General features: G+C 41.8%; 1 protein-coding gene across 2 annotated transcripts in view; it reads left to right on the top strand.

Annotated features, from left to right (window-relative positions):
* RFTN1 (raftlin, lipid raft linker 1) overlaps nt 1–24,347 on the top strand; it is a 181,479-nt gene that overhangs the window by 80,395 nt on the left and 76,737 nt on the right. For both annotated transcript variants that reach the window (XM_056800272.1, XM_056800273.1), the window contains exon 4: nt 16,065–16,173. In XM_056800272.1, the coding sequence (XP_056656250.1) occupies nt 16,065–16,173 (109 nt within the window). The remainder of the gene's footprint in view (nt 1–16,064; nt 16,174–24,347) is intronic.

Raw genomic sequence — 24,347 nt, 5'->3', positions numbered from 1 at the left:
TCCCAGAGAGCAGAAAAGGGAAGGCTGCCCCTGTGGCTGTTGCTGAAGGCTGAAGAGGGAGAATTGAATTGAGCTGAATTCATTGAATTCGGTGGTTGCTAGTAGCAGTCGTAGATAGAGGAATTTTTGCCCCCTCTGCTTCCCTGCTCCTTTTCTCCATGCCAGCCTCCCCCTTCTGACATTTGACCGCCCTCTTTAACATTTGTTTTCTCCATCCCCTTCAGGTGATGGGCTTAGAGCATCCCTCTCTGCATCCCAACCGGGGAGCTGTCCAGCATCCCACCCAGAGGGCCTCCTCAGCACCAATTCTGTGGCACGTGGTTGTCTTAATTTATTCCTTCTCTTTTTCCCGTTTCCCTTTGGTGTGACACCCTTTTCTAGTGTGTTGAAATTTCAGAATTCACTGTTAATTACTGTGTTTGCACTTCCCGGTCTAATGTGCCGGAACGAAGCCGCATTCTCTCAGGTTAAGTGAGTTTTCTCCAACCTCCCCCTCCCTAAGTGATGTGCTGAGTTAGACCTGGTTGGTGTGAAGCTTTCTTCTTTACTCCCATGGACAGAACCAGATAGACATAAATCGTGCACGTGAGCCCTACGTCTCTGAGTCATTATCCTTGTCTGTGATTTCCCATCTACTTCCTGGAGTTTTTCTCCATTTTCAAGGAAAGAATTGGCTCCGAGTTGGGGATGCACATTTGGGGGTAACTCCTCCCACTAAACTATCCCTGGCCGTGGACTTTTCTCTAGCAGCTTTACTCATCTGTTATTTTCTTTTTCTATCTTCTCTTGTTTTATATGTAATTCAGGAACGAAGGCTGCTTCATTCCAGGTCTTACTTCCCTCCTCCTCCTCCACTGCCAAGCGGCTCTAATTCCAGCTGGAGAAAATAGTTTTCCAACAGAAGGATCTATAATGACTAAAGCTTGTTGTGGCTCATTGGCCTGGTTTACCCATAAATGCATTTTATATTTGCCTCCAAGTGTAAATTCAATTCACAAATATTTATTGAGTGTTTTCTACATGTTAGGGATTGTGAAGGCTATAGAGAAGAATTAGACACCTTCCCTGATCTCATGAAACTTGGGGTTGTCGATTTAGAATTGGCAGGGAACTCAAGACATTGTCTAGCATATCCCTTAGCCCTCATTTTTCATGGGAGAGAAACTGAGGCCACAGGACGTTCATTGACTTGCCCCAAGTCACATTTAGTAAGTGGTAGACAAGAGGGTCCAACTGCAAGGCAGAAGGAAAGGCCCTGGGTCTTTGGGGTGTGCCAGAAGGTCAGCTAGCTTGCTTGCTTGAGCGAATGACCACTTCCCTAAATTGTCTGAATGAACTCGAATAAATGGCTGAAAGTTGGACACATTTTTAGAGAGTGACTGAGTATTGGAAATATGATTTAGTTTTGTGGATAAATGCGTGAGCTCATTCCTGAGTCATAGTCTTGACTCTAAAATGATTTCAAAGATAAGAAAAAAAATTAGTCACTTGAATTTTTACCATTTTATAATATAATTATATGGCTTTGGGAACATCCGCTTTCAAGGATCTGAAAACACTATAGTTTATAGCTTTGTGCCCTTAAAGTGATGTAAACATTCTCCATGATGTCTTTGTGTTATATTTATTGCTTAATACATATGGAATGTATGGTAGGAAACTTTCCTCTCCCAATTGCTGGTGCCCTCTGTCCCTGAATCTCTATTTACTTTATATTTATTCCAAATAGATTTACATTTGTGTATATTTTCTCCCTTGTTAGATTACATTCCTTGTATCTGTATCCTCAGTGTCTTGCACAATATCTGGCACACAGTAGGAGATTAATAAATGTTTGTCATAGTAGGAGATTAATAAATACTTCTTAGTTTGGTAGTGAGTGAATTTCAGGCATTTTGGAGTCCTGACCTCCCCCTCTTTTTCTTGCACTGAGTGGAGTGACTGTAGAAGCATACCAGACTCAAAATAGAAATGGATCTCTTCTGCCACATATCGACTTTAGGAAACCTCAAATTAACATTATCTAGGTTGTATTTTTAGTAATAATAAATGTAATATTCAATGATAATTTTAATAATTAATAATATTTAATTATATTTATTACATTATAACCAATTAATACTTATATAGTAATTAATTTGATTAATTAGTGATAATTAATTAAGATGCTTTTTTGTTAAACACTTCCCACTTACATTTTGATCAGGCTCAGGCCCCACTGAAGAGTTTTGCCTGACAGCTTAGCCCTCAGGCAATGTGTTTGATGTCTCTGGTATAGGGAACTTGGGCTAGAACTTTGCATTGATGCCATTGGACAACATTTTGTTGACCTTTTAGAGAGTTGCCTAGGACATGGAGAGGTTCAATGACCTGTCCAGAGTCACACAGCCAGGATGGATCAGAGATAGGACTTGAACATAGGTCTTAGTGACTCAAAAATTATTTGCTGTGCCAAATGACCTCAGTAGATGGAGGAGAGAGAGAGAGACACACACAGAGAGAGAGAGAGAGAGAGAGAGAGAGAGAGAGAGAGAGAGAGAGAGAGAGAGAGAGAGAGAGAGAGAGAGAGAGAGAGAGAGTGAATGAGTGAGAGAGAGGGAGAGAGACACAGAGAGAGAGAGAGAGACAGAGAGAGAGCAAGAGAGAGAGACAGAGAGAGAGACAGAGAGAGACAGAGACAGAGAGACACAGAGAGAGAGAGAGACAGAGAGAGAGACAGACAGAGAGAGAGACAGAGAGAGAAAACAAGACAAAATATGGTAAAGGCAAAAGAAAGACTCTGAGTTCAAATTTTTTTTAAACTGGAGAGACCACCTATTTTACAGATGAGAAAATTGAGAAATTGTGACTACCATCTACCAAGTTAGGTGAAAAAGGCTTGGCCTGGGCACTAACCCATTGACTCTCCTTGCTGCAGCTTCTGGTTAGATATGGGATGAATGGATCCAAGATGGGTCCAAGAATAGAGGTTTTTAAAATTAGAAGGAACATTAGAGATGACCTTTTATCATCCTCCCATTTACTGATGAGGAATATGAATTGCAAAGCAATAATATGATTTTTCCAGGGTCATATTGGAAGCAAATGAGATTTAAACTCAAGTACTTCAGCCCCAAATCCAATGTTCTTTTGCCTGGAGCTTTCCAGGTACCATTCCCCTAGCCCGTGGACCTCATGGATAGTTTAGCCATTTTGTAGTTCCTAAAGGAGTTGGATTCAACTGTTAGGGTACCCAATCGTGGGGTAGTTAATCATATTATGGTCCTCAGACTCTTTTAGTGACCCAGAACAACTGAATCAAAAAACATTAGTTAAGTGATTTTGTGTGAAGAGATCAATGAATTGTTTTCAGCTGAAAAAACAAACAAACTCTAGAAAGTTCAAAGTAGAAATTCTGAAAGTCAAAGGAAAAAAAATTGAATCCCTAAAATGTATTGAGTTGATAGAACTAAGAACTGTTTTTGAAAAGACCAATAAAATAGATAAATCATTGACTAACTTGATGTTTTAAAAAAAAGTGGGATGAAAGCCAAATTAGTAAAATAGAAAAATGTAAAGAAGATAATATTCTATTGGGGTCTGTTGGAAAGTGGCCAGCATTTATTTTTCAGAGTTTTTAAAAAAATCCTTTGTGTGGTGTGCTGTTTAAAATGATTTAATCAAGCATTCTTAACCTAGGATCTCTGGATTTTTAAAATATTTTGATAACTATTTAGGTGTAATTGACTTCTTTTGGAATCTTGTGTATTTTATCTTATTCATTTAAAAACATTATTCAGAAAAAGGATTTCTAGGCTACAAGAATGGCCAAGGGGTCCATGATCCCCCTCAAATTTCAGAACTGTTGATTTAGATGTAGAAGTTGTGTTGCTTTGGAAAGAATGCTGAATTTGTGGTCAGAGCGTCTGAATTTGGCCGTTTGCTACTTGTGGATGACTCAGTTTCTTTATCTGTAAAATAAAAGGAATTTGTTAGCTTGTGAGGTTCCCTTCATTTCTAAATCTATGATTGTAAGACCTTGACTCTTGCCTTAGAGGAATTTACAGTGGGTGTATGTCTTATGGAAATTGATGTAGGGGATTTGGGGAAGAATTAGAGAAGGAAACACTAACTTGATAAAAGTAAACCTTCCAGATGATTATAGAAATTGACACTTGTAAGTTATGTGCAGGCGCCTGTGAATTTCATTTCCCTGGACATAGTCCATGGAGACACCTGAAGGGGGACTCCTCTACCTCTTCGGATTGGAAAGACTTGAAAATGACGCCCTGCTCATTGTTGATATCCAGAACACCCAGAGATGGCATCTTCTCTTACTGTTAGGAGCTAAGAATATCTGAAGAGACTGCCCCAGGTCACTGCTGCGAGCCAAGAACACCCAGAGATGTTGAGCTAGGAACATCCAAAGATGGCACCCCCACTTTCACTTTTATGAGCCCAGAATATCCTTTTCGCTGTTGTGAGCCAAGAATACCCTTTTATTCAACAGGAAATGTTCAGATAAATGCAGAGCTATGACAGAACACTTCACTAACCATGCATTATTTCTCCATAGTTACCACAATGCTTTGCAGGATTCCAGGGAAATGGATCTTTCCCGGAAACCTGTTCCCGGTCACTAGTTTTCTACTCTCTCACTTCTGACCCTCTTTTTTCCCCTTTCACAATTCTGTGGGAAAGGGAAGTCCTTAGGGGCTGCAACGTGTAGGAAACATTAAAGATGATGGGGTTTTCTTCTCTTTTTTTGCCTCTTAATATATGTCCTCAGACTCCACAGCTGCTAATGGTTTATCTACCATGAAAGGAGGCCTAACTGCAAACATCTGGACAGGAAATGACAAATGGCCCAATAGCTTTGGTGGGAATATGGCTTTGGCCACCAGTTTATTGAGAATCAGTGCCAGGATAGGGTAGATGGTTGAATATCCACAGTGGTATCACCCACATTATTCCATTTGGTTCTTTACGTGCGCCATCTTGGGTGGTGACTTCATCCGCATCATCCTTTATTTATGGAGTGTTGTGGTCATTCCAAAATGGTGTCACTGTGCGTTGGTGGAGGAGGAAGTAGTGGGGGTATTGGGGGGGGCAGGGGATAAAAGGTAGTGAAACTCGTTGTGGACTTTTTCTGATTTCCACCACATGTTTTTATAAGTCTTAGGACATCCTTTATATAGTTCATCACATTGGGGAGTTTTTAGCTGCTTCCTATAAGTAGACCTTGTGTTGAAACATTTTAAATGTCAGAGAGTCTAGTTTTGTTTGAGGGAGGATATCTAACTTGAGGTTGTAATAAGTCTTAAATTTTTTTTTTATTTTGTCACCTTTGTCTATTCATTATTCTTAGGAGTACACCACATGGACTGGGTGTCTGCTAAATCCCTTGATGTTGTAACAGGGAGATGGTCCATGCAGTATCCCTTATCCTCTACCTTTTGGACCCACTTTATACTTGGAATTTGTTAAGACTGTGTCATAGCCTGTTTACACCCACCATGCTCTCTTGTGATGACCTGTAGTTTCAGTTCTCCTGAGGCTGTGCCATTCCATGATCTGTAGCCAGATAATCTCTATGGCAATGGCCTTTAGAATTCGTGTTAAATAGGGGCAGCTAGGTGACTCAGCCGTGGAGACAGGAAGTCCTGGGTTCAAATCTGGCCTCAGAAACTTCTTAGCTATGTGACCCTGGACCAGGGTCCCCAATTGCCTAGCCCTTACTGCTCTTCTGCCTTGAAACCAAAATTTAGTATTGATTTTAAGACAGACAGTAAGAGTTAAAACAAAAAAATGAGTGCTGAATGACCACTGAATCCCATGGACCTCTTTGGAAGTCTAGTGAAGCTTATGGACTCCTTAGGGTAATGTTTGTAAATGTATAAAATAAAATACATCAGATTGCAAAGAAAACCAGTCAATGAAATATTGTTCTCAAAATATATAAACAAAAACAAGTTTAGGACCCTATAAGAGTACCTTCTCTGCATAATTGTGAAATTGCTTTGAAGAGCTAATTAGTTTTCCTCTTGCTTCTGGAGGGATCCAGAACTTAACCCATCATCTGCCTCCTGCCATTTTTTTTCTAATTAGAAAATTGCCTGGTAATTTGGATTTTTTGTTTGTCTCCATCAATTTCTAATTATTCACAAATGAGGCCAAAACCTCCTCCTCCCTCCCAAATGAGTCTATTGATCCACCCACACATTCTTGCCTCTCTTTTTCCCACATACACACATTCTGACTTGTAGTTGAAGGCTTGGGAAAACAAGGACATTGTTTAAACTGGGTGCTTTGGTGGGTGTCTGAGGGATTTATGGGCTTGCATGAGATCCGTTACATGTTTATTATTTAAAAATAGAGCCTTTAATGTCTTCTGGAAGAATAATTGCTGTTCAAAAACTTTACTGCGGGTCCATTAAAGCCTTCCCAGATCCACTCGAGGCGTCCAGAACAAGTACCCAGTGACTCGGGGTCTAGTCTTTTGAGAAAAGTTTTATCAGGATCCTATTTGGGAAGAAAGAATGTTGCCCTCAAGCTTCTCGAAGACCTTCACTCCAACTGATCATCTGAAATATTTTAGGCACAAGAAGAAGAGGCTGGCCTTTCCCTGTGGCTTTTTGGGAAACAGCCATGGTTGGATGGTATAACAGATGTAAACCTTAAAATTTCTTAGACTTATAAATGTTGGAAATTTCACCATTGGGAAATTTCATACTTGAAAAATTTCCTACTGATAGTCTATTGGAATGTGAACCCCCCTTGGCATGGGAGGGTCCTTCTCCTCCCTACTTAAGATTACTTTAGGACAGAAACCTTTTGCTGAACAATGGAAAGGGCTTTGACCTATGCATAGAACAGGAAGTTCTTTGAGTCGTGATTGATTTTAGAATTAATACAATAGAGATACTTGGAATGACAGAACCAGGTCTTGGAAAATACAATCTTCACCCTACTCAGAGTAAAAGGATTTAGGAAGGGCTGCAGCAAAGGATCAAGATTTAATTATTTGAGAATATGACCTTCAACAGACATGTGCAAAGCCACAGACCTCTGGGCAGTCCTGGGTTAAGCTAGAGCCACCATTGGCACAGGGAAGACATGGACAGTGATTGGTAGATGTGAGAACTGAGGGGAGGGAACTTGGATGGTTTCCTTAAAGATAGCGGAGTCTGAGGACTAGAGGTGGTGGTTGGAGAGATTTTGCTCTGAGAGGTTGTGCTCTGAGAAGGCTTGCTCTGAAGGAGGCTGGAGGTGGAGGCCCCTGAGACTGTTTCTCCATTTTGGTCACGTGAGTGATAGGGACTGATCTCTTTTCTTTGCCTCAGCTATCTAAGGGCTGGGCCTTTGGGCCAGCCTAAACAGAGGGGGTATTTAAGCCGTATTCCCTTCTCTCCCCTTTCTCTCTCTCTCTCTCTCTCTCTCTCTCTCTCTCTCTCGCTCTCTCCCTCCCTCCCTCCCTCCCTCCCTCTCTCTCTCCCTCTCTCTAATACCTTTCTTCCTCCTGTTTGTAATTAAAAACTCCATAAAAGGTTGACTGCTGACTTGAGTTTTCATTTAGGAATTACATAGCTGAATTCCTTGGCGACCTTAAATTAATATATATCAGTCTTTTAAAGTGATTTCCTTGTCACACAGAGATTATGTCCCCAGCAACAACCCAAACACATAGGCTGGGTCAACACACAACAGCAGAGCGAGCTTTCGGGGACCACCCTGACAGCAGCTGAGGGCTCAGAAATAGGTAGATTATACAGTGACAGAAACAATCCACTCTGGACCTCCATTTCCCATCTGCACAGTGAGGGGATTGGAGTGGATGGATGACCGTCACACAGATACTGTCAATTCTCAGATGCTGTGAGTTTCGTGTCGTAAATGTCCTTAAAGAGCCCGCGGGCACTTTCTTGTCTGGTAGGCGTTCTCATTTGAAGGACTACATTCCCTTTCATTCAAAACAAAAAGCACATATAAATAGAATATGTAATAATATATTATTATAATATAATATTTTGTTATATAGAAATTATATGCTATATAAAATGTATAATTATAAATATATAGAATATGTTTGCTATGTATATGTATAAATATATAAAACATGTAACTATACATACATAAATATACATATACAAGATGTAATTGTGTACAATTAGATGTTTTATTTATTTATGAATTTATTATATTTATTATATGTATTTATATAGAAAACATAATTGTAAATATAATTATATTATAAATTATATATAAAATATTCTGATATAATATATTAAATAATACAAAAAGCATTGATAAGGTACTGATGATGTGCTGGGCATTAGGTTTGAGCATAACTCTAGGTTAGAGGAAGAATTAAGGAGACAGAATTTGGAGTCTTCCAAATTCTGGTACCATTCATGACTGGGAGTATGAGACAAAATCTAGAAGAGTTCTATTGGTGTTACATTTTGTTTATCTCTCCCATTTGCCTTCCCCCATTAATTTTGAGATAATATGTGTGTGTGTAGGTGTGAGTATGTTTATATATATGCATATGTGTATATACATACCCATACCTATATATACACACATATGCATATATACATACATATATATAATATATATATACACACACACCAATAGATACATACATCTACTATGTAAACACATCTGTGTGTATATATATATATATATATATATAATATTCTAGTACAGTGTAGATAATTTCTGACTCATTTAACCTTAGAAAAATTATAAGCCATAAAAGGAATGGGGGGTGGGGGACAAGGCAGGGAGCACCCTTCATTTTCCTTGGAAACATTATTGTGAATTTAGTTATTATTTTTTCAATTGAGTAACTCATTGGGACCCCTTTTTGGGTTTTCTTGGCAGAGATATTGGAGTGGTTTGCTATTTCCTTTTTAAATTCATTGTATAGATTAGGAAACTGAGGCAAACAGGATTTAGTGACTTACTCAGGGTCACAACCCTGGTAAGCCTTTGAATGCAGATTTGAGCTCAGGAATGAGAGTCTTCCTGATTCCAGGTCCATCACTTCATCCACTGTACCATCTTTTATTGCATATCACTTACCTCCCACCATTCTATTAGATTATAAGCTCTTTGAGGGCAGGGGCTATCTTTTGCCTCCTTTTCTATCCTTAGTACTTAGCCCAGTGCCTGGCACATAGTGGGTGCTTAATACATTTGTCAATAGTGATTAGTAGATAAATACTCTCATTTTAAAATATTTTTAAATAGACAGTTCAAGTTTCTACTCCCATTCTTCAGTAGATATCATGAGTATTTGGAGGTCCTCCTCCTCTTAAAAAACCCTCAATTTCTGGCAGGCACATAGTAAGTGCTTAATAAATGTTTGTCAATAATGATTGGGAGATAAATACTCCCATTTAAATGTGTTTTCCAGTAGAAAGTTCAAGCTTACTCTCTCTTCAGTAGTTATTATGAGCATTTGAATGTTCTCCTCCACTAAAACAACAACAACAACAACAAAAAACCTCAATTTCTGACTTGTACATAGTGTTTAATAAATGCTAGCTTGATAAATGGATGTGTCCAGTTGAACAGAAGGAATTTTCCTAGACAGTAGTGAGATACAGATAGGGCTATTAGTTCTCCTGTTGGGGAGGCTTTGAGGCACTCATAAATTCTCAGAGGATGCCACTACAGAAGAAGTAGCCAATGGTCTGAAATTCACATTCTTGGTTGAGATCTTTGGTGCCCATCATCTTCTCCTCTCAGAGATGCCCATACTCATAGCCTCTGCCATCAGGTTGTGTGTGGTTGGTGCCTCTCTTTTGAGTGTCACTACTGGCTCAATAGTTTAGACATAGAAATCTTTTCACCTCCCTGCTCCCTTCAAGATAAAAATGATAGAATCCAAGTTGGGAAAGACCTTGCCAATGCTTAAGTGTAAAATTTAAAATTATATCTTAAATAATAAAAATATATGGAGGTTTATCAAAGATCATTAAAAATCAAGGAATAAAGAGGATACAAAATAAAGACCACATGCCCTTGACTGATTAGCCATTTCAAAATCCCCACGTTTAGGTTACCACCACCACCATGCTGGCTGCAGGCCCAAGAAAGAGGCCCAATAGGACTGCCCACTCACTAATATCCTCTGTCTACAGAATGTATGGAACAACAGAAAGTCAGTGGGCTCCTGGGAAATATAGTTCTTTTTTTAGGGTAACAGATTTTCAATGATACGTAAGTCAAAAGAAATTGGCAAGAAGGAATTCATTTATCAAGAGAAATGACATTGTAAAAGAGAGCCAAACAAACAAAGACTTTAGAGTCTGGAGGGGGGCAACCCGGAGACTCTTTAAGGACTAACACAGATGCTTCAACCCCATTAAAAGCCCACATCCCCTTAGTCACCCTATCAGAGTACACCCAGCTGCAGCAGTTGAAATCCATCTTCCTCTGGGGGCTTCCATTCCCCAACTAGCAAGAATCAGCACCAGGACCAGGGTCTGAGCTCCCTGTCTCCAGTTCTGGTCCTATTCAGCCCATATAAAAGCCACTGGACTTTACTGTTTTGGGGTGCCTTGTTCCACCCAGTGGACCCAACCCGATTCCATCCTCCCCTCCTTCCCTTCTTTAGTTCTCAATAAAGCTGGCTACCTTTGCAATCTGATTATTCTAGGTTTCCTTATATTCTGGTCTTTGAATCCTCAGGGCTTAACAGGATTCTTGGGACCTAGTTAGTACTTAATAAATGTTTGTTGACTGGCCGAATGACTGATGTTAATGGTTATTTTGTGTGCCTGGCTGTTTTTCAATTAATCCCCACCCCAAGTCGGTGACTCATCCTGACTCAAACACTCGGCTTTTTAAAGGGGCCCTGATGATTTCCAAATACAACCAGACACAAGTTAATTAATTAAAGTTAAACCATTTAACACAACACATATTCATTAAGCAGGAACAGGTTTCTTCACACCTGCCTCCCCAGATAGGGTGGTTGAAATTAAATTAAGTTGAATCTGTTCAAAGACTTCAGAAGACTAGTCAGACGGAAAAGAGGACCATGGGTTTGTAGGAATCCCTGTTTGTTTTTTTTAAGGGAGGGATAAAGGAACATTGCCATCTGCCTTCAGAGGGGATACTTTTCATCATTAAGGATGCCATGAGCATCTATTGAGGCGCCATCTTTCTTTTATTAAAGAAGGTCTCTGGTCTCCAAATGGCAGTGAAGGGACAATTTCTTTGGCATTTTATCTCTGTATCATCTTGGAGGTGGATGATTTTGCTTCTAGTTAATCTCCCTTGTCTCTGAAAATTACATTTTGTGTTCAACAATCTTATTCTTTATTGCTTTAATTGAATTCTGTAGAAATTATATCAGCATCCTTCCAATGGTAGGTCAGGAGATTCTTCCATTAACTGGAGCTTCATAAGAAACTTATTCCCCCATCCCCTTGCATATCTCTCTCTCTCTCTCTCTCTCTCTCTCTCTCTCTCTCTCTCTCTCTCTCTCTCTCTCTCTCTCTCTCTCTCTCTCTCTTTCTCTCTCTCTCTCTCTCTCTCTCTCTCTCTCTCTCTCTTTTTAAAGCCGTTGGAATTGGTTGCCATGCTAATTTTACTCAACTATTATTTTTCCCCTTTCTTTTTCTTTCTCTTTGATAAAAAAGGATGTGTTTCTAGGTGGGAGAGACAGGCAATGTATTGGGAAATAAAAGTAATTTAAAAAAATAATAAAGCCGTTGGAGGCTCCTTGGAACACTTGGAATTTTAAGCCTTTTCTCCAGGGTCCCACAGCCAGGATGGGGGATATAAACCAGGCCATCCTGGCTTGAAGGCCAGTTTTCTCTCTTCACTATGCCAAAGGTCCTCAGAACTTTTTGGTCTCTGGGAGGAGGGGAGGGAAAGAACATGAATCATGTAACCATGGGAAAATTTTCTTATTCAATTAATTAAAAAACCTTTTTGGTCTCAGGATCCATTTACACTCTTAAAAAATAACTGAGGGCCTTCTCCCACCCCCACCCCAAAAGATCTTTGGTGGCTGCCAGTTATTTTTATCATTATTTGCCATATTAGAAATAGAAAATAGTTTTGACCTGAAAGACCCCCTGAAAGGGGCTCCAGCCCACATATTGAGAACTGTTACCAACCGACGCTTCTCATAGGAGGCATTTATAGAAATGCTTATTGATTGGTGGATATAATTTTTCTGAAAACGATTTTTAGGATCGACCTCCTTCCCTGCAGGAGCTGTAACAGATGGCTCCCAGGAAAAGGTCAGTGTGCTGACGTGATAGGAATCTGTCGATTTAGAGAGAGGATGTGTCCTAATGTCACCTCTCATGTCTGACACTTCCCAGCCTAAGATGGAAATAACCAGAGAGGGGCTTGGACTTTGGATTCCTCACTCTTATGTGGGCAGCACAGTCTCTCTCATCTCCTGGCCTTCATGTGAGGCTCATTGGTTTTCTCATCTCCTACTGCAGGTGTTTTTGCCTCCTTTAGGCAATCTACTAGTATTTATTAAGTACCTGCAATTTATCAGGCATTATGCCAAGCCCTGAAGGAGACAAAGAAAGGGGGGAGAATAAGCATTTATTGAAAAAATTTTTTTCCAAGTGAAAAAATTTCATATCTTATTTTTTTTCAATTGCATGGAAAAAAAAAACTTAAAAAAAAAACCCCCTTACCTTCTATCATAGAATCAACACTGTGCATTGGTTCCAAGGCAGAAGGGCTAGGCAATTTGGGTTAAGTGACTTGCCCAGGTTCACACAGCTGGGAAGTGTCTGAGGCTAGATTTGAACCTAAGACCTCCGGGCTCTCAATCTGCCCCCAATAACTATTTTAAACATTCTTTAAAAAATTTTTGGGGGATCTAAATTCTCTTCCTCTCCTCCTTGAGAAAGCAAGCAATTTGATATAGATCATGAAAAAACATTTTCATATAATCCACATTGCGAAAGAAACCACAGACCAAAAAAACAAACAAGAAAAAGAACAAGAAAATTTTAAAAGCTTGCTTTGATCTGCAGGCAGAGTCCATCAGTTCTTTCTCTAGAGGTGGAGAGCATTTTTCATCATGAGTCTTTTGGAATTATCTTAGATCATTTTATTGCTGGGAATAGCTAAATCATTCACAGTTGATCATTACATAGTATTGCTTTTATTGTATATAACACTCTCCTTTTACTGTATATGATGCTCACTTCCCTTTGTATAAGTTCATAGAAGAGTGTTGAAATGAGTGTCCCCCAGCCTTGGATTTTGTGACCATAAAGTGGGCCAAAGTGTGATTTTTGTTGTAGTTCATCTGGAGAAGTCCTGATTCATATTCATGTAGGGTTATAATTTGAGTTGGAAAGACTTAATCTTTTTAGGTCAAATGGGATTTTGAATAAGATATTGGGTCATTTAAAAAGCGACAGTCTCCTTGGGACCATCTCCAAAATGTACAAAATGGCGGACCCAATAACAAGTTGTCCTCAGGGCCAAGAAGACCTGAGTTCTTGCCTTTGACATACACTGCCAGGATGACTCTGGGCAAATCACATGACTTCTCAGTGCCCCAGGGCAGCTTTCTGAGATGGTGCCAATCTCTATCTGGGTGGCAGCCCATTCATACCATCTCATCCCTTGTGGCACTTACTCATGGTGTTCCATACGTTCTCCATTGAGCCCAACACCTTCAGTGCCTTCTAGCTCCTTTCTCATTCCCTCTTTCACTCCTTTAATTTTCATTTCAAATCTCATGTAAATCATAAGCTTCAAGCCAATGAACTGAGACCCATATGCTGTCCCAATCACTCCTAATTATTTAAGATCCTTAGAATTCTCTTTCCCCTGCTGGATTAGGCAGTCATTCATCCAGAGAAAGACAGGCTCCATGAATGACTGCCTAATCCAGCAGGGGCTGGATTTTAGATTTGAAAAATATCTATGGGTGTATCCATTTCTAAAGTATTCACCTAACAAGTCTAAAAAGTGGGGCTTCCTCAGTTATAGAGTGAGTCTGTCAGCAGGCATTTATTGGGCTTCTACCATGTGCCATGGCCCTAAGGGATCAGGATACCAAGACAAATGGGGAATTGTTCTTTTAAAAAATTAATCAATTTATTTATTATTATATATAGAAGCAATTTTTGGTGATGGTTCTCTGGCATTTTGGGTCCAATTTTCTCCCTCCTTCTTTCCCCAAGGTGGTAAATAGACTGATATAGGTTATAGCAGGGCTGCTATACAGTACCTATTTCCATAGTGCTCGCATTGTGGCAGAAGATATATGGCGCACGTACAATAAAAATGCTTTAGGCACTAGTTCTTGCCCTGACTTTCTGGCCACTCTAGGGCCAGAAAGGTGGCATTTGGCCACCGGGAGTATGTGGACAGTGCTGCTATGCAGGGAGTGTAGGGATCTGTCCCATCCATCACATTCCAGACTTTACACTGATTTAAAAAAAAAAAAACAAACAAACCACAAAGCCCTGCAGAAAATTGGCCTTGAGGTCTTGAGCTTTGTATTCCTGCTTGGTTTTTCAGCCATTCCAGTTCTATTTATGCAAGACTGTACATTATTGTCATGGCTGTTTTTCAGTCATTTGACCCTGTCCAGCTCTTTGTGACTCTGTGGACCAAGGCCCTTCTGTCCTCTACTATCTCTTGAAGTTTGTCCAAGTTCTTGTTTGTTTCCATGACGCTCTCCATCCGACTCATCCTCTGACATCCCCTTCTTTCTCCTTTAATCTTTCCCAGCAGTAGAGCGTTTTCCAGGGAGTCCTGTCTTCTTGTCTTGTGGACAAAGTATTTATGCTTCAGTACTTGACCTCCCAGTGAATCGTCTAAATTAATTTCTTTAAGTATGGACTGATTTGATCTCCTTGCTCTCTGAAGGACTCTGAAAAGTCCTCTTCACACTACAGTCTGGAAGGTCTGAGGCAGCAATGCTCAGCTTTCCTCACAGGCCAACTCTCTCAGCTGTGGAAAAACTAGGGCTTGGAGTATATGGACCTTTGTGTGCTTTTGAGTGTGGTGTCCAGATTTACCATAGCTTTCCTTGTAAGGAGTGGATATTGGGTAATTTCATGGCCACAGACGCCATCTGTGATGATCTTTGAGCCCAAGATGCTGCTTCCATTTTTTCTCCTTCTGTTTGCCAAGAAGGAATGGGACCAATGGCTGCCATCTTTGTTTCTCTGATTTTACACTTCAAGCCAGATTTAATACTCTTTTCTTTCACCTTCCTCAAGAGACTTCTTCATTCTTCTTCACTTTTTGCCATTAGGGTGGTATTATCTGATATTGTTGATATTTCTTCTGCAACCTTGATTCTGGCTTTAGAGTCATCCAGCCTGGTATTTCCCATGATATACTCTGCAGAGAAGGTAAATAAATATGGTGACAATATATATGCGGCCTTGTCATTCTCCCCTTCCAATTTTATTTTCATCTTTTAAAAAAATTTAGTATCATTCATTTATTAAAAAATAAAAACATATCATAACAAATTTCCACATCATTCTTCCAAAGTTATGGGATCCAAATTGTCTCCTTCCCTTCTTCCTTCTCCCCCTCCTAGAGCTGGCAAGCAATTCAGTCTTGGTTCACAAGTTTTAAACCAATCAGTTGTTTCATGTTTGGTTCTAACTGTTGCTTATTGATCCTTGTACATCCTTGATCCTCAGGTGAAAAGTAAGATAATCTGGTATGGTACTGGGGGCAGCCAGGTGCCTCAGTGGATTGAGAGTGAGGTCTAGAGATGGGAGGTCCTTTGTCTCTCTCTCTCCCCCTCTCTCTTTCTCTCTTCCTTTTTCTCTCTATTTCCCCCTCCCGTTCTCCCTTCCTTTCTTTTTTTCTCTCCCTCTCTCTCCCCTTCTTTCTCTCCCTCCCTCCCTCCTTCCCTTCTTCCTTCTCTTCCTCCCTTTCTCTCTTCCTTTCTCTCCCCTCTCCTTCTCTCTCTCCCTCCCTGCCTTCTTCCTTCTCTCCCTCTCTCTTCCTCTCCTTTCTTTCTCCCTCTCTCTCCCTCCCTCTGGCTTCCTTCCTCTCATCCCTCCCCCATGTAAGATCTCAATTTTTGTTTGTTTTTCCTCTCTCATCAGATCCCAGAAAAATGATTTTCACAACGACGGGTACATCTTGGAATTAGATTGCTGTTCCTCCTTGGACCACCCGACAGACCAAAAAATCATCCCGAATTTCATTAAGAAAGTAAGTACTGTGGGCAGGGAGCGATTGATTGATTAGCTGTTGCGTACATATTTTCTCCTTGACTAAGCAGATCAGGACTGACTAGATGCTGGGAGGCCCTGGGAAAATGTCTCGGCTTTTCCCCTCTCTTCTGCAGAGGCCGGGTGGGTCTGAGGGTGGGAGCAGCTGTTTGTGGGGGCTCCTCCAGCCCCTGCCTCGTGCTTAGTAGAAGGGGAGCTCCCTGAGGCCAGAGATGTTCCATCTCTGTTTTTGGACGCCCGGCTGGGTGAAGCTGTGGCTCATGCCAGGCCTGGAGTCTGTATATCTGAGATGGATGAGATTCCTCTGAGTGCCGTTTGATTCTGGCTTTTAGCCTGAGTTCGACTCTGGCCCGCATGAACCTGGACCAGCCACGTCGCCCTGGTGGCCTCATTTTTCCTCATCTGTATAATGACCTGGAAAGGGAAATGGCAAACCACGCCAATATCTCTGCCAAGAAAACCTCTCATGAGATCTCGGAGAGGAGTGAAATGACTCAACAGACCCCCAGGCCATAGCGCAGGATGAGCTGGGGGCATCGTTGGGTTGGATGACGGCCTTAAATTAGGAAGACCTGAATGCAGTTTAAATTTGCACCAAATATTCCACTGGGCTGGAACCAATAACTCTGTTTCCCATGATTATAATTTCAAATAGTGTCATTTCATCTGCAGTAAGCCATGCCATGGGATTCATTTTTTCTGCCTGTCAGAAGCATTTATTTATGTATTTATTATTGTTATCTAAACCCTCATTTTCTGTCTTAACTCTAAAACAGAAGAGCAAATGGGGTTAAATGACTTGCCTAGAATCACTAGCTAGGAAGTATCTGAAGTCAGATTTGAACCCAAGTCCTCCCCTGTTCCAGATGTGATGCTCTAGCTGACCCCTCAGTAAAGCATTAAATAAGGACCATGCTCAATTTTGAGGAATACATATACAAAAGTGAGAGATAGTCTCTACCTTCAAATGGATAAATATACCAACTTTTTTTTTTAAGAGGTGGTATAGTATTTGTTCCATTTGACCTAAAAGAGCACTTTAAAAAATCTCATAATAAATAAAGAATCAAGCAAAACAAAAAAATTCTACCCATGGAAACTCTCCATGTGGCTCAATGATGATGGTGGCCATTTCTTGGGTGGATCTCTAGATTCTTCTTGTGTTTTCTTGGCTCCCTCTTTGTGGACTTCTCCTATAATAACTGCCCCATTCCCCCGGATGATACTAATGCTGGACATTACCCTCTACTTTCTCTCACATTGGAAGTCCACCAGGAGAGCCGGGGCCCAAATAAATCTATTATTTGTAAAATTGAAAACTGATGATCTCACTTTACCAGGAAGAAAGTGGAGTTCTAGTCTAGTGTTTGTACAGATCATTTTTCTGTCTGACAAGCTCTCTTGTCCTGGAATTTTTGGAAATCGGGGACTTTAATTTTCCAGTGTGTACACATCCTGTGAATGGAATTTGGCCTCTGACCTGAATAGTCGGGAAAATTCTAGAAAATAATTGTCTAAGAAGGTCACAGGTCGCCTGTGTTTTTGTGGATAGGAAGAATGGGCTTGGGCTATGTCTAAATTAGTAAATACACTCCCTTGAAAAATGTTTTGTTTTGTTTTTGTTATTTTTGTCTTGGCCAAATGGGAATGTATTCTGGCTGGCCCTATCTAATAAAACAAAAGTTAGTTTGTGAGACAGACAAAAAGCAGTGACATAATTAAATTAAATTTATGCAGGGCCTGAGTCTAGCAGGTTTTACCCAGTTTCCTGCCTCATCTTTCTTGACTGACTGAACTCAAAGAGGAGAGGAGAGGGGCTGATCAATCCACAAGGTGACTGATTGAGGATCCAAAAGGATCTTGGCAAACCAGAGCATTGGGTTGTATAGTAAGAAGAGATTCAGTGGAATTAAATGTAAAGTCTTATACATAGACTCAAACAATCAATTTCAGAAGCTTTGACTGGGGAAGTCATGGTCAGATGGTGGTTTGGGGAGAAAGATCTGGGAGCTTTTTCAATGAAACTTTCAGGGCAATTCAGTAGTAGGGGGGATCAACACCCAAACCCCACAAATGCTAGCCACCCTTTTAATTTGATTTAAACATCAGATTTAAGTTTTCCTTTAAGTCCACCCAGAAGAATGCTTAGTACCACTCCAGTCCTACCCAGCAAGCACTAATTAAGTACCTACCACATGCCAGGAATGTACTAACTATTGGGTTTATGGAAAAAAAAAAGGCAAAAGAAAGTTCTTGTCCTCATGAAACTTACACTCTGATGGGGATGAGCTTTGAAGGGCACAACTGGTTTTTCCTTTTGTGGTTATATCCTTAGAGCTTTATTCCTATTTAACAGTTAATAATTAATGCATAATACTTAATAATTTTAACATATAAATAAAATATAATATTTGATACTTGATAAATAATGCTAAATAAATAAACTACTAATAAGTAGTTAATACTTCATAAATGCTTGTTGGATAGGCTTGGAGTGGTGCTAAACATTCTTTTCTGTGGAATGTGCCAGAAATGGCATTAAACACCACACCAGTGTCTTAAGATGAGGAAACCTCTTGCATTGTGGGTCTATCATGGAACAGGAGATGGCCCATGCATCACCGAGAATACGGGGGACATGATTTGAGCACAAATATGGACCTATGAACAGCTTGTTATAAACAACTCATCGATTGTTTTTATAATGGAGTTTATATTACATTTATTTACAAAATGTTTTGACTTAATACTATCGTTGCCATCATCTTAGTTTGTTTGTTTTTTTCCTTCATGGATCTGATTTAACTCATTGGCTCATTAAACCCCAGTGGCGTCCTTGGGAAGACAGGTGATTGTTAGGTAGTTTTCCATTAGATACTGAGGTCAATTTGCCCCAGATTTTGAGGTTCCAGGGAGGGGAGTTGACTGGGACACTTGAATTTGGCATTGTCTGTCTGCTGCTTTCAGTAGGAGATCAGAAATGATGGTGGCCAGTGGGGTAAAGAGTTTGTTTCACGATGAATGATTTGGGGTAGACAAGACCTCCTGTCTCCAACTCCTGGGGTTCAGTAGAGTTTCTGTAGAGACCTCCTTTCTTTTGGATGGAGATGGGGCTGAAATCGATGGGCCCAGATCTTTTGCTTCTGTGTGGGTCCATTTCAGGACTAAAAGGGGAAAAGGGGGTCCAGTTCAGTAGAGTTTCCATAGAGTCCTCCTTTCTTTTGGATGGAGATGGGGCTGAAATCGATGGGCCCAGATCTTTTGCTTCTGTGTGGGTCCATTTCAGGGCTAAAAGGTGAAAAGGGGGTCTAGTTCAGTAGAGTTTCCATAGAGACCTCCTTTCTTTTGGATGGAGATGGGGCTGGAATTGATGGGCCCAGATCTTTTGCTTCTGTGTGGGTCCATTTCAGGAATAAAAGGGGAAAAGGGGGTCCAGTTCAGTAGAGTTTCCATAGAGATCTCCTTTCTTTTGGATGGAGATGGGGCTGAAATCGATGGGCCCAGATCTTTTGCTTCTGTGTGGGTCCATTTCAGGACTAAAAGGGGAAAAGGGGGTCTAGTTCAGTAGAGTTTCCATAGAGACCTCCTTTCTTTTGGATGGAGATGGGGCTGAAATCGATGGACCCAGATCTTTTGCTTCTGTGTGGGTCCATTTCAGGGCTAAAAGGGGAAAAGGGGGTCCAGTTCAGTAGAGTTTCCATAGAGACCTCCTTTCTTTTGAATGGAGATGGGGCTGAAATCGATGGACCCAGATCTTTTTGCTTATGTGTGGGTCCATTTCAGGACTAAAAGGGGAAAAGGGGGTCCAGTTCAGTAGAGTTTCCATAGAGACCTCCTTTCTTTTGGATGGAGATGGGGCTGAAATTGATGGACCTAGATCTTTTGCTTCTGTGTGGGTCCATTTCAGGGCTAAAGGGGTCCAGTTCAGTAGAGTTTTCATAGAGTCCTCCTTTCTTTTGGATGGAGATGGGGCTGAAATCGATGGACCCAGATCTTCTGTGTGGGTTCATTTCAGGGCTAAAAGGGGAAAGGAGGGTCCTTCTGGGGTCCTCATCTCTTCTCTTCTCTATTGTAGGAAGGGGCTTAAAGAGGGTACAAGAGCTGGGAGAAGAGGGGAGCCCACTGCCCCTCTCCAAAGTCAGCCGCTCTTCTCCGTGGTTGAAAATTTGGTGCACGCGTGAATAAAAATAGACGGGCGTCCGCGCGCGTCGCCCCCAGTGATAGGCACATTTACCGAAATTAAATGTACCCAAAAGGATTCGTATTTTCATTTTAATTGCTTAATGAATAGCTCGGTCCCTATTTCTGTATAGCGGTGACACTGGTTAATTGCCATTCCGTTATGAGAAAATGATCCCAAGTTAGTGGCTGCTGTCGCTGGAAGTCATTACTCTTTATCTAGGTCATTATTTTGTGTGAAATGATGACTTGTAGCTCTGACAAAGAGGCCTCTCTGGATGAGATGGTAATTAACTCATTTTGTCACTGTACGTTCTGTCTGTGCGTCTGCTGTTCCGGAGGGGAGCTGGAAACCATTGGCCTTTTTTTTTCTTCCCCTTCTTGGGAGAACAATGCCGTGGTATTATTTTTCTAAGCAAATGTTTTAAATTAGCCGAACACTTGGATAACAAGAGGAGGCGGAGGAAGGAGGGGGAGTGATGGGGGGGCGGTCATTATTTCCCACCACGAGGAAAACTAGTTTCTGTGTCCTGTAAAACGAGCGCCGGCGCTTGGTTTTCCAGCCCCCCTCCTCGCCCGCACTCTCAAACCCGCCCCTCCCTGGTCCCCCACAATGGATGTTCACCGATGGATGAAGGAGATTCTGGAAGGAGGATGATATCCCTTTAAATGCGGTCCAGAGATTGCTTTTAGCTGTTAGGGACAACACAATATTTAGCTCTGGAGGAAGCCGGGCGAATTAAATCTGGGCGACTGCCTTGGGGATTGTATCGTTCCCACCCCGTCGTGTTCCCATTCTCTCGGCTCTCCGTGCCAGCGACTTCGTGGGGGCCACCAAATGTTTCCTTCCCAGGGTTGGGCGCAGACCGGAGCCATTCTTCCAAGTCCTAGAGAAGAATCCTCTCGGGAGGAAGCCTGGGAAGGTTTTGGAGGCAGAAACCCAGCGGAATGGATTCCTGCTTCACAAGGTCTTGGGAGCAGAATTTAATCTGGATTTTGTTCCTTTCTGGTCATTGCCACAAAGAACGGCGGGTTCTGGCTGCTCATTGACCCCATCTGTGCCTCAGTTTCCTCATCTGCAGAATAAAGACTTTGGGCTTAATGACCCGACCCTTCCAGCCCTAAAATCTATAAGCCGTGAGTGCTCCAGAACTAGAGGGCTTGGGATGCACTTGGAGAGGAGACCACGTTGCCCTCCTGGTCATAGGCTCAGTTCTCAGTGCCCTCCTCCTCCTCATCTGTCTTAGCTAGGGGGCACGTGGACCTAGCACTGGATCTCCAGTCAGGGAGACCTGAACTCAAGTCCTGCCTCAGGCACTTAGTAGCTGTGTGGCTACTAATGACCCTGGACAAGTCATTCAGCCTCTATTTGCCTCAGTTTCCTCATCTGTAAAATCAAGATAATAATAGCATCCACCTTCCAGGATTGTTGTGAGAACAGATGAGATAATGATTGTAAAGGGCTTAGTGTAGTATCGGGCATATAAGAAGGCACTTAATAAATAAAGGCAGTTAATAAATGTTCCCTCCCTCCCTTGCCAGTCTTCCTACATTTTGTTTTCCCTCCTTCTCCCATACTCTGTGGTCCAGGGACACTGGCCTCCCTGTGATTCCTCAAACCTGGCTCTCCATCTCCTGACTCCAGGCATTTTTTCTGCCTGTTCCCCATGCCTGAAACTTTCTCCCTTCCCCCTTCTGCCCCCAGCTTCCCTGGCTTCCTTCAAGTCTCAGCACAAGTCCAGCCTTCTACAAGAAGCCTTTTTCAGTTCTCCTTAATCTTCAAGCCTTGTCTTTAAGATTATCACCATATATGTGGAGATAATAATATATCTCCATCTATCATCGATCTATGTCTATCTATCTGTCTGTCTATTCATCCATCCATTCATCTATCCATCCATTTATCCATCTGTCCATCTATCTCTCCATTTATCTATCCATCCATGTATCCATCCATCCATCTATCCACCCACTTATCCATCTGTCTGTCTATCTGTCCATCCATCCATTCATCCATCCATCCATCCATCCATCCATCCATCCATCCATCCATCCATCCATCCATCCATCCATTCATCTATCCATTCATCTATCCATCCATTTATCCATCTGTCCATCTATCTCTCCATTTATCTATCCATCCATGTATCCATCCATCCATCTATCCACCCACTTATCCATCTGTCTGTCTATCTGTCCATCCATCCATTCATCCATCCATCCATTCATCCATCCATCCATCCATCCATCCATCCATCCATTCATCTATCCATTCATCTATCCATCCATTTATCCATCTGTCTATCTATCTATCCATTTATCTAAACATCCATGTATCCATGTATCCATCCATCTATCCATTCATCTATCCATCTATATGTCTGTTTCTGTATTCTTTGTCCATCCATCCATCCGTCTGTCTGTCTGTCTGTCTATCTATCTATCCATCCATCCATCCTCATCTATCTATTCATCCATTCTTCCATCCATCCATCATCTATCTATCGAGAAAGAGGTCTTTTTCATCTTTAGTAGATTCTATATTGACTCCCCCCACAAGATGGTGAGCACCTTCTGAGTAGGGACTGTTTTTTGTGGGGAGAGGGTCTTTCTTTGTATCCCTAGCACTCGATATAGTTCCTGACACATGGTTGGTTGTCTCTCGAACTGAGGAAGACGATTGTCTTTGTGCATTTTTGTGCACAAAGACTCCTGTGCTTGAAGATTTAAGTGGAAAAGTCGATGCACAGAGACAGTCCCACTCTCTCGGCGTTGGAAGCCTGGGTCCATTGGCATGAAAAGTCGTTACACCTGGAGACTTCCTCAGCTGCATTGGATGGCTGTGTTGTCCTTTGTGCTCCAACACGCCCTGAGCACTCCACAGTGCTTTGCTGCGTCGCCATATCAGCCGTTGAACCTTCTTATTGGTTTCTTCTGTCCCACCGAAGCAGTCTTCACATGCTGGGTGAGCAAAGCCCTGGTTCACCAGGGGTCGACGACCCGATGGCTACTCTCACAAGGTTTAGCCGGCCTGTCGAAGCCGGTGCCCGGGGTGTGGCCACTGCCACATGCTAGCAGCTACTGGGAGCCACAAGTGAGAGCTGGGTGTCAGGTGAGGGTCAGAGGCTGGAGAGCTGCCCTAGGAGGGCAGGACAGGCCCTCCATACCAGAGATATTACCCCTCCCTGAGCACCCCATACACCCCACACATAGTAGGCACTTAATTCAAGGTGACTGACTGCCTGACCACAAGTCCCACAGATAGTCAGAAATAGTAACCACAATTTAGGGCTTCCAATTTCTAATATACAGGTTTGTTTGCTGAAACCAATCTTTGGTGTCTTGACTGGCCTCTGAATGCAGCATCAGGATCTAAAAATGAGAGGTTTAGGCTAGGGAATTTCCAAGGATCCTTCTGGCTTTTCTAAGCCTCAGAACCAACTTGGGGGCCAGTGTTCCTTCTCTAGTTGGATCTGGGCAGAAGCACATGTTTAATGGAGATAGGGGAGAGGGCGCTAGATTTCATTGCTGTTGTTACAGGGAGCATTAGGGCAGGGTCTCATCGATCTTGTAGTGGGTGTCTGTTAGGTATAATCCCCCACCCATCCCTTTTTTTAAGAAAAATTATTTGCAGAGTTTGCCCTTCACTGGTCTGGAAGGGGGGACAGTTCTTGTCTTACGAGCACCTACACTGCCTGTCTAAAGGCATGAAAAATTCAACACTTTAAAATTAAAGTATTCCTTGGGCAGCGATGGGAAGAATAATGTGATGTCTTGTGGGAGAGAATTGGTTGTCACATTAGCCCAGTTACCCAAATAACAAAGGAACCCATTTATCTCACGGTTGAGGAAGCATGACCTTCAGAAAAGCAAGTGATGGCGCTCAGTGAGATCTGACCCCAAGAGAGGAAGTGCCCAGGCCTTTTCCCCTCTAAGAGCCTCCTGTCCAGGAGAAAAAACACCTGAGATGCCCAG

Source organism: Monodelphis domestica, chromosome 5 (genome assembly GCF_027887165.1).
Source record: "Monodelphis domestica isolate mMonDom1 chromosome 5, mMonDom1.pri, whole genome shotgun sequence".
In the NCBI taxonomy this organism is placed as follows: domain Eukaryota; kingdom Metazoa; phylum Chordata; class Mammalia; order Didelphimorphia; family Didelphidae; genus Monodelphis; species Monodelphis domestica.
The sequence above is the reverse complement of the archived record's forward strand: the minus strand, read 5'-3'. Positions and strand labels throughout refer to the sequence as shown.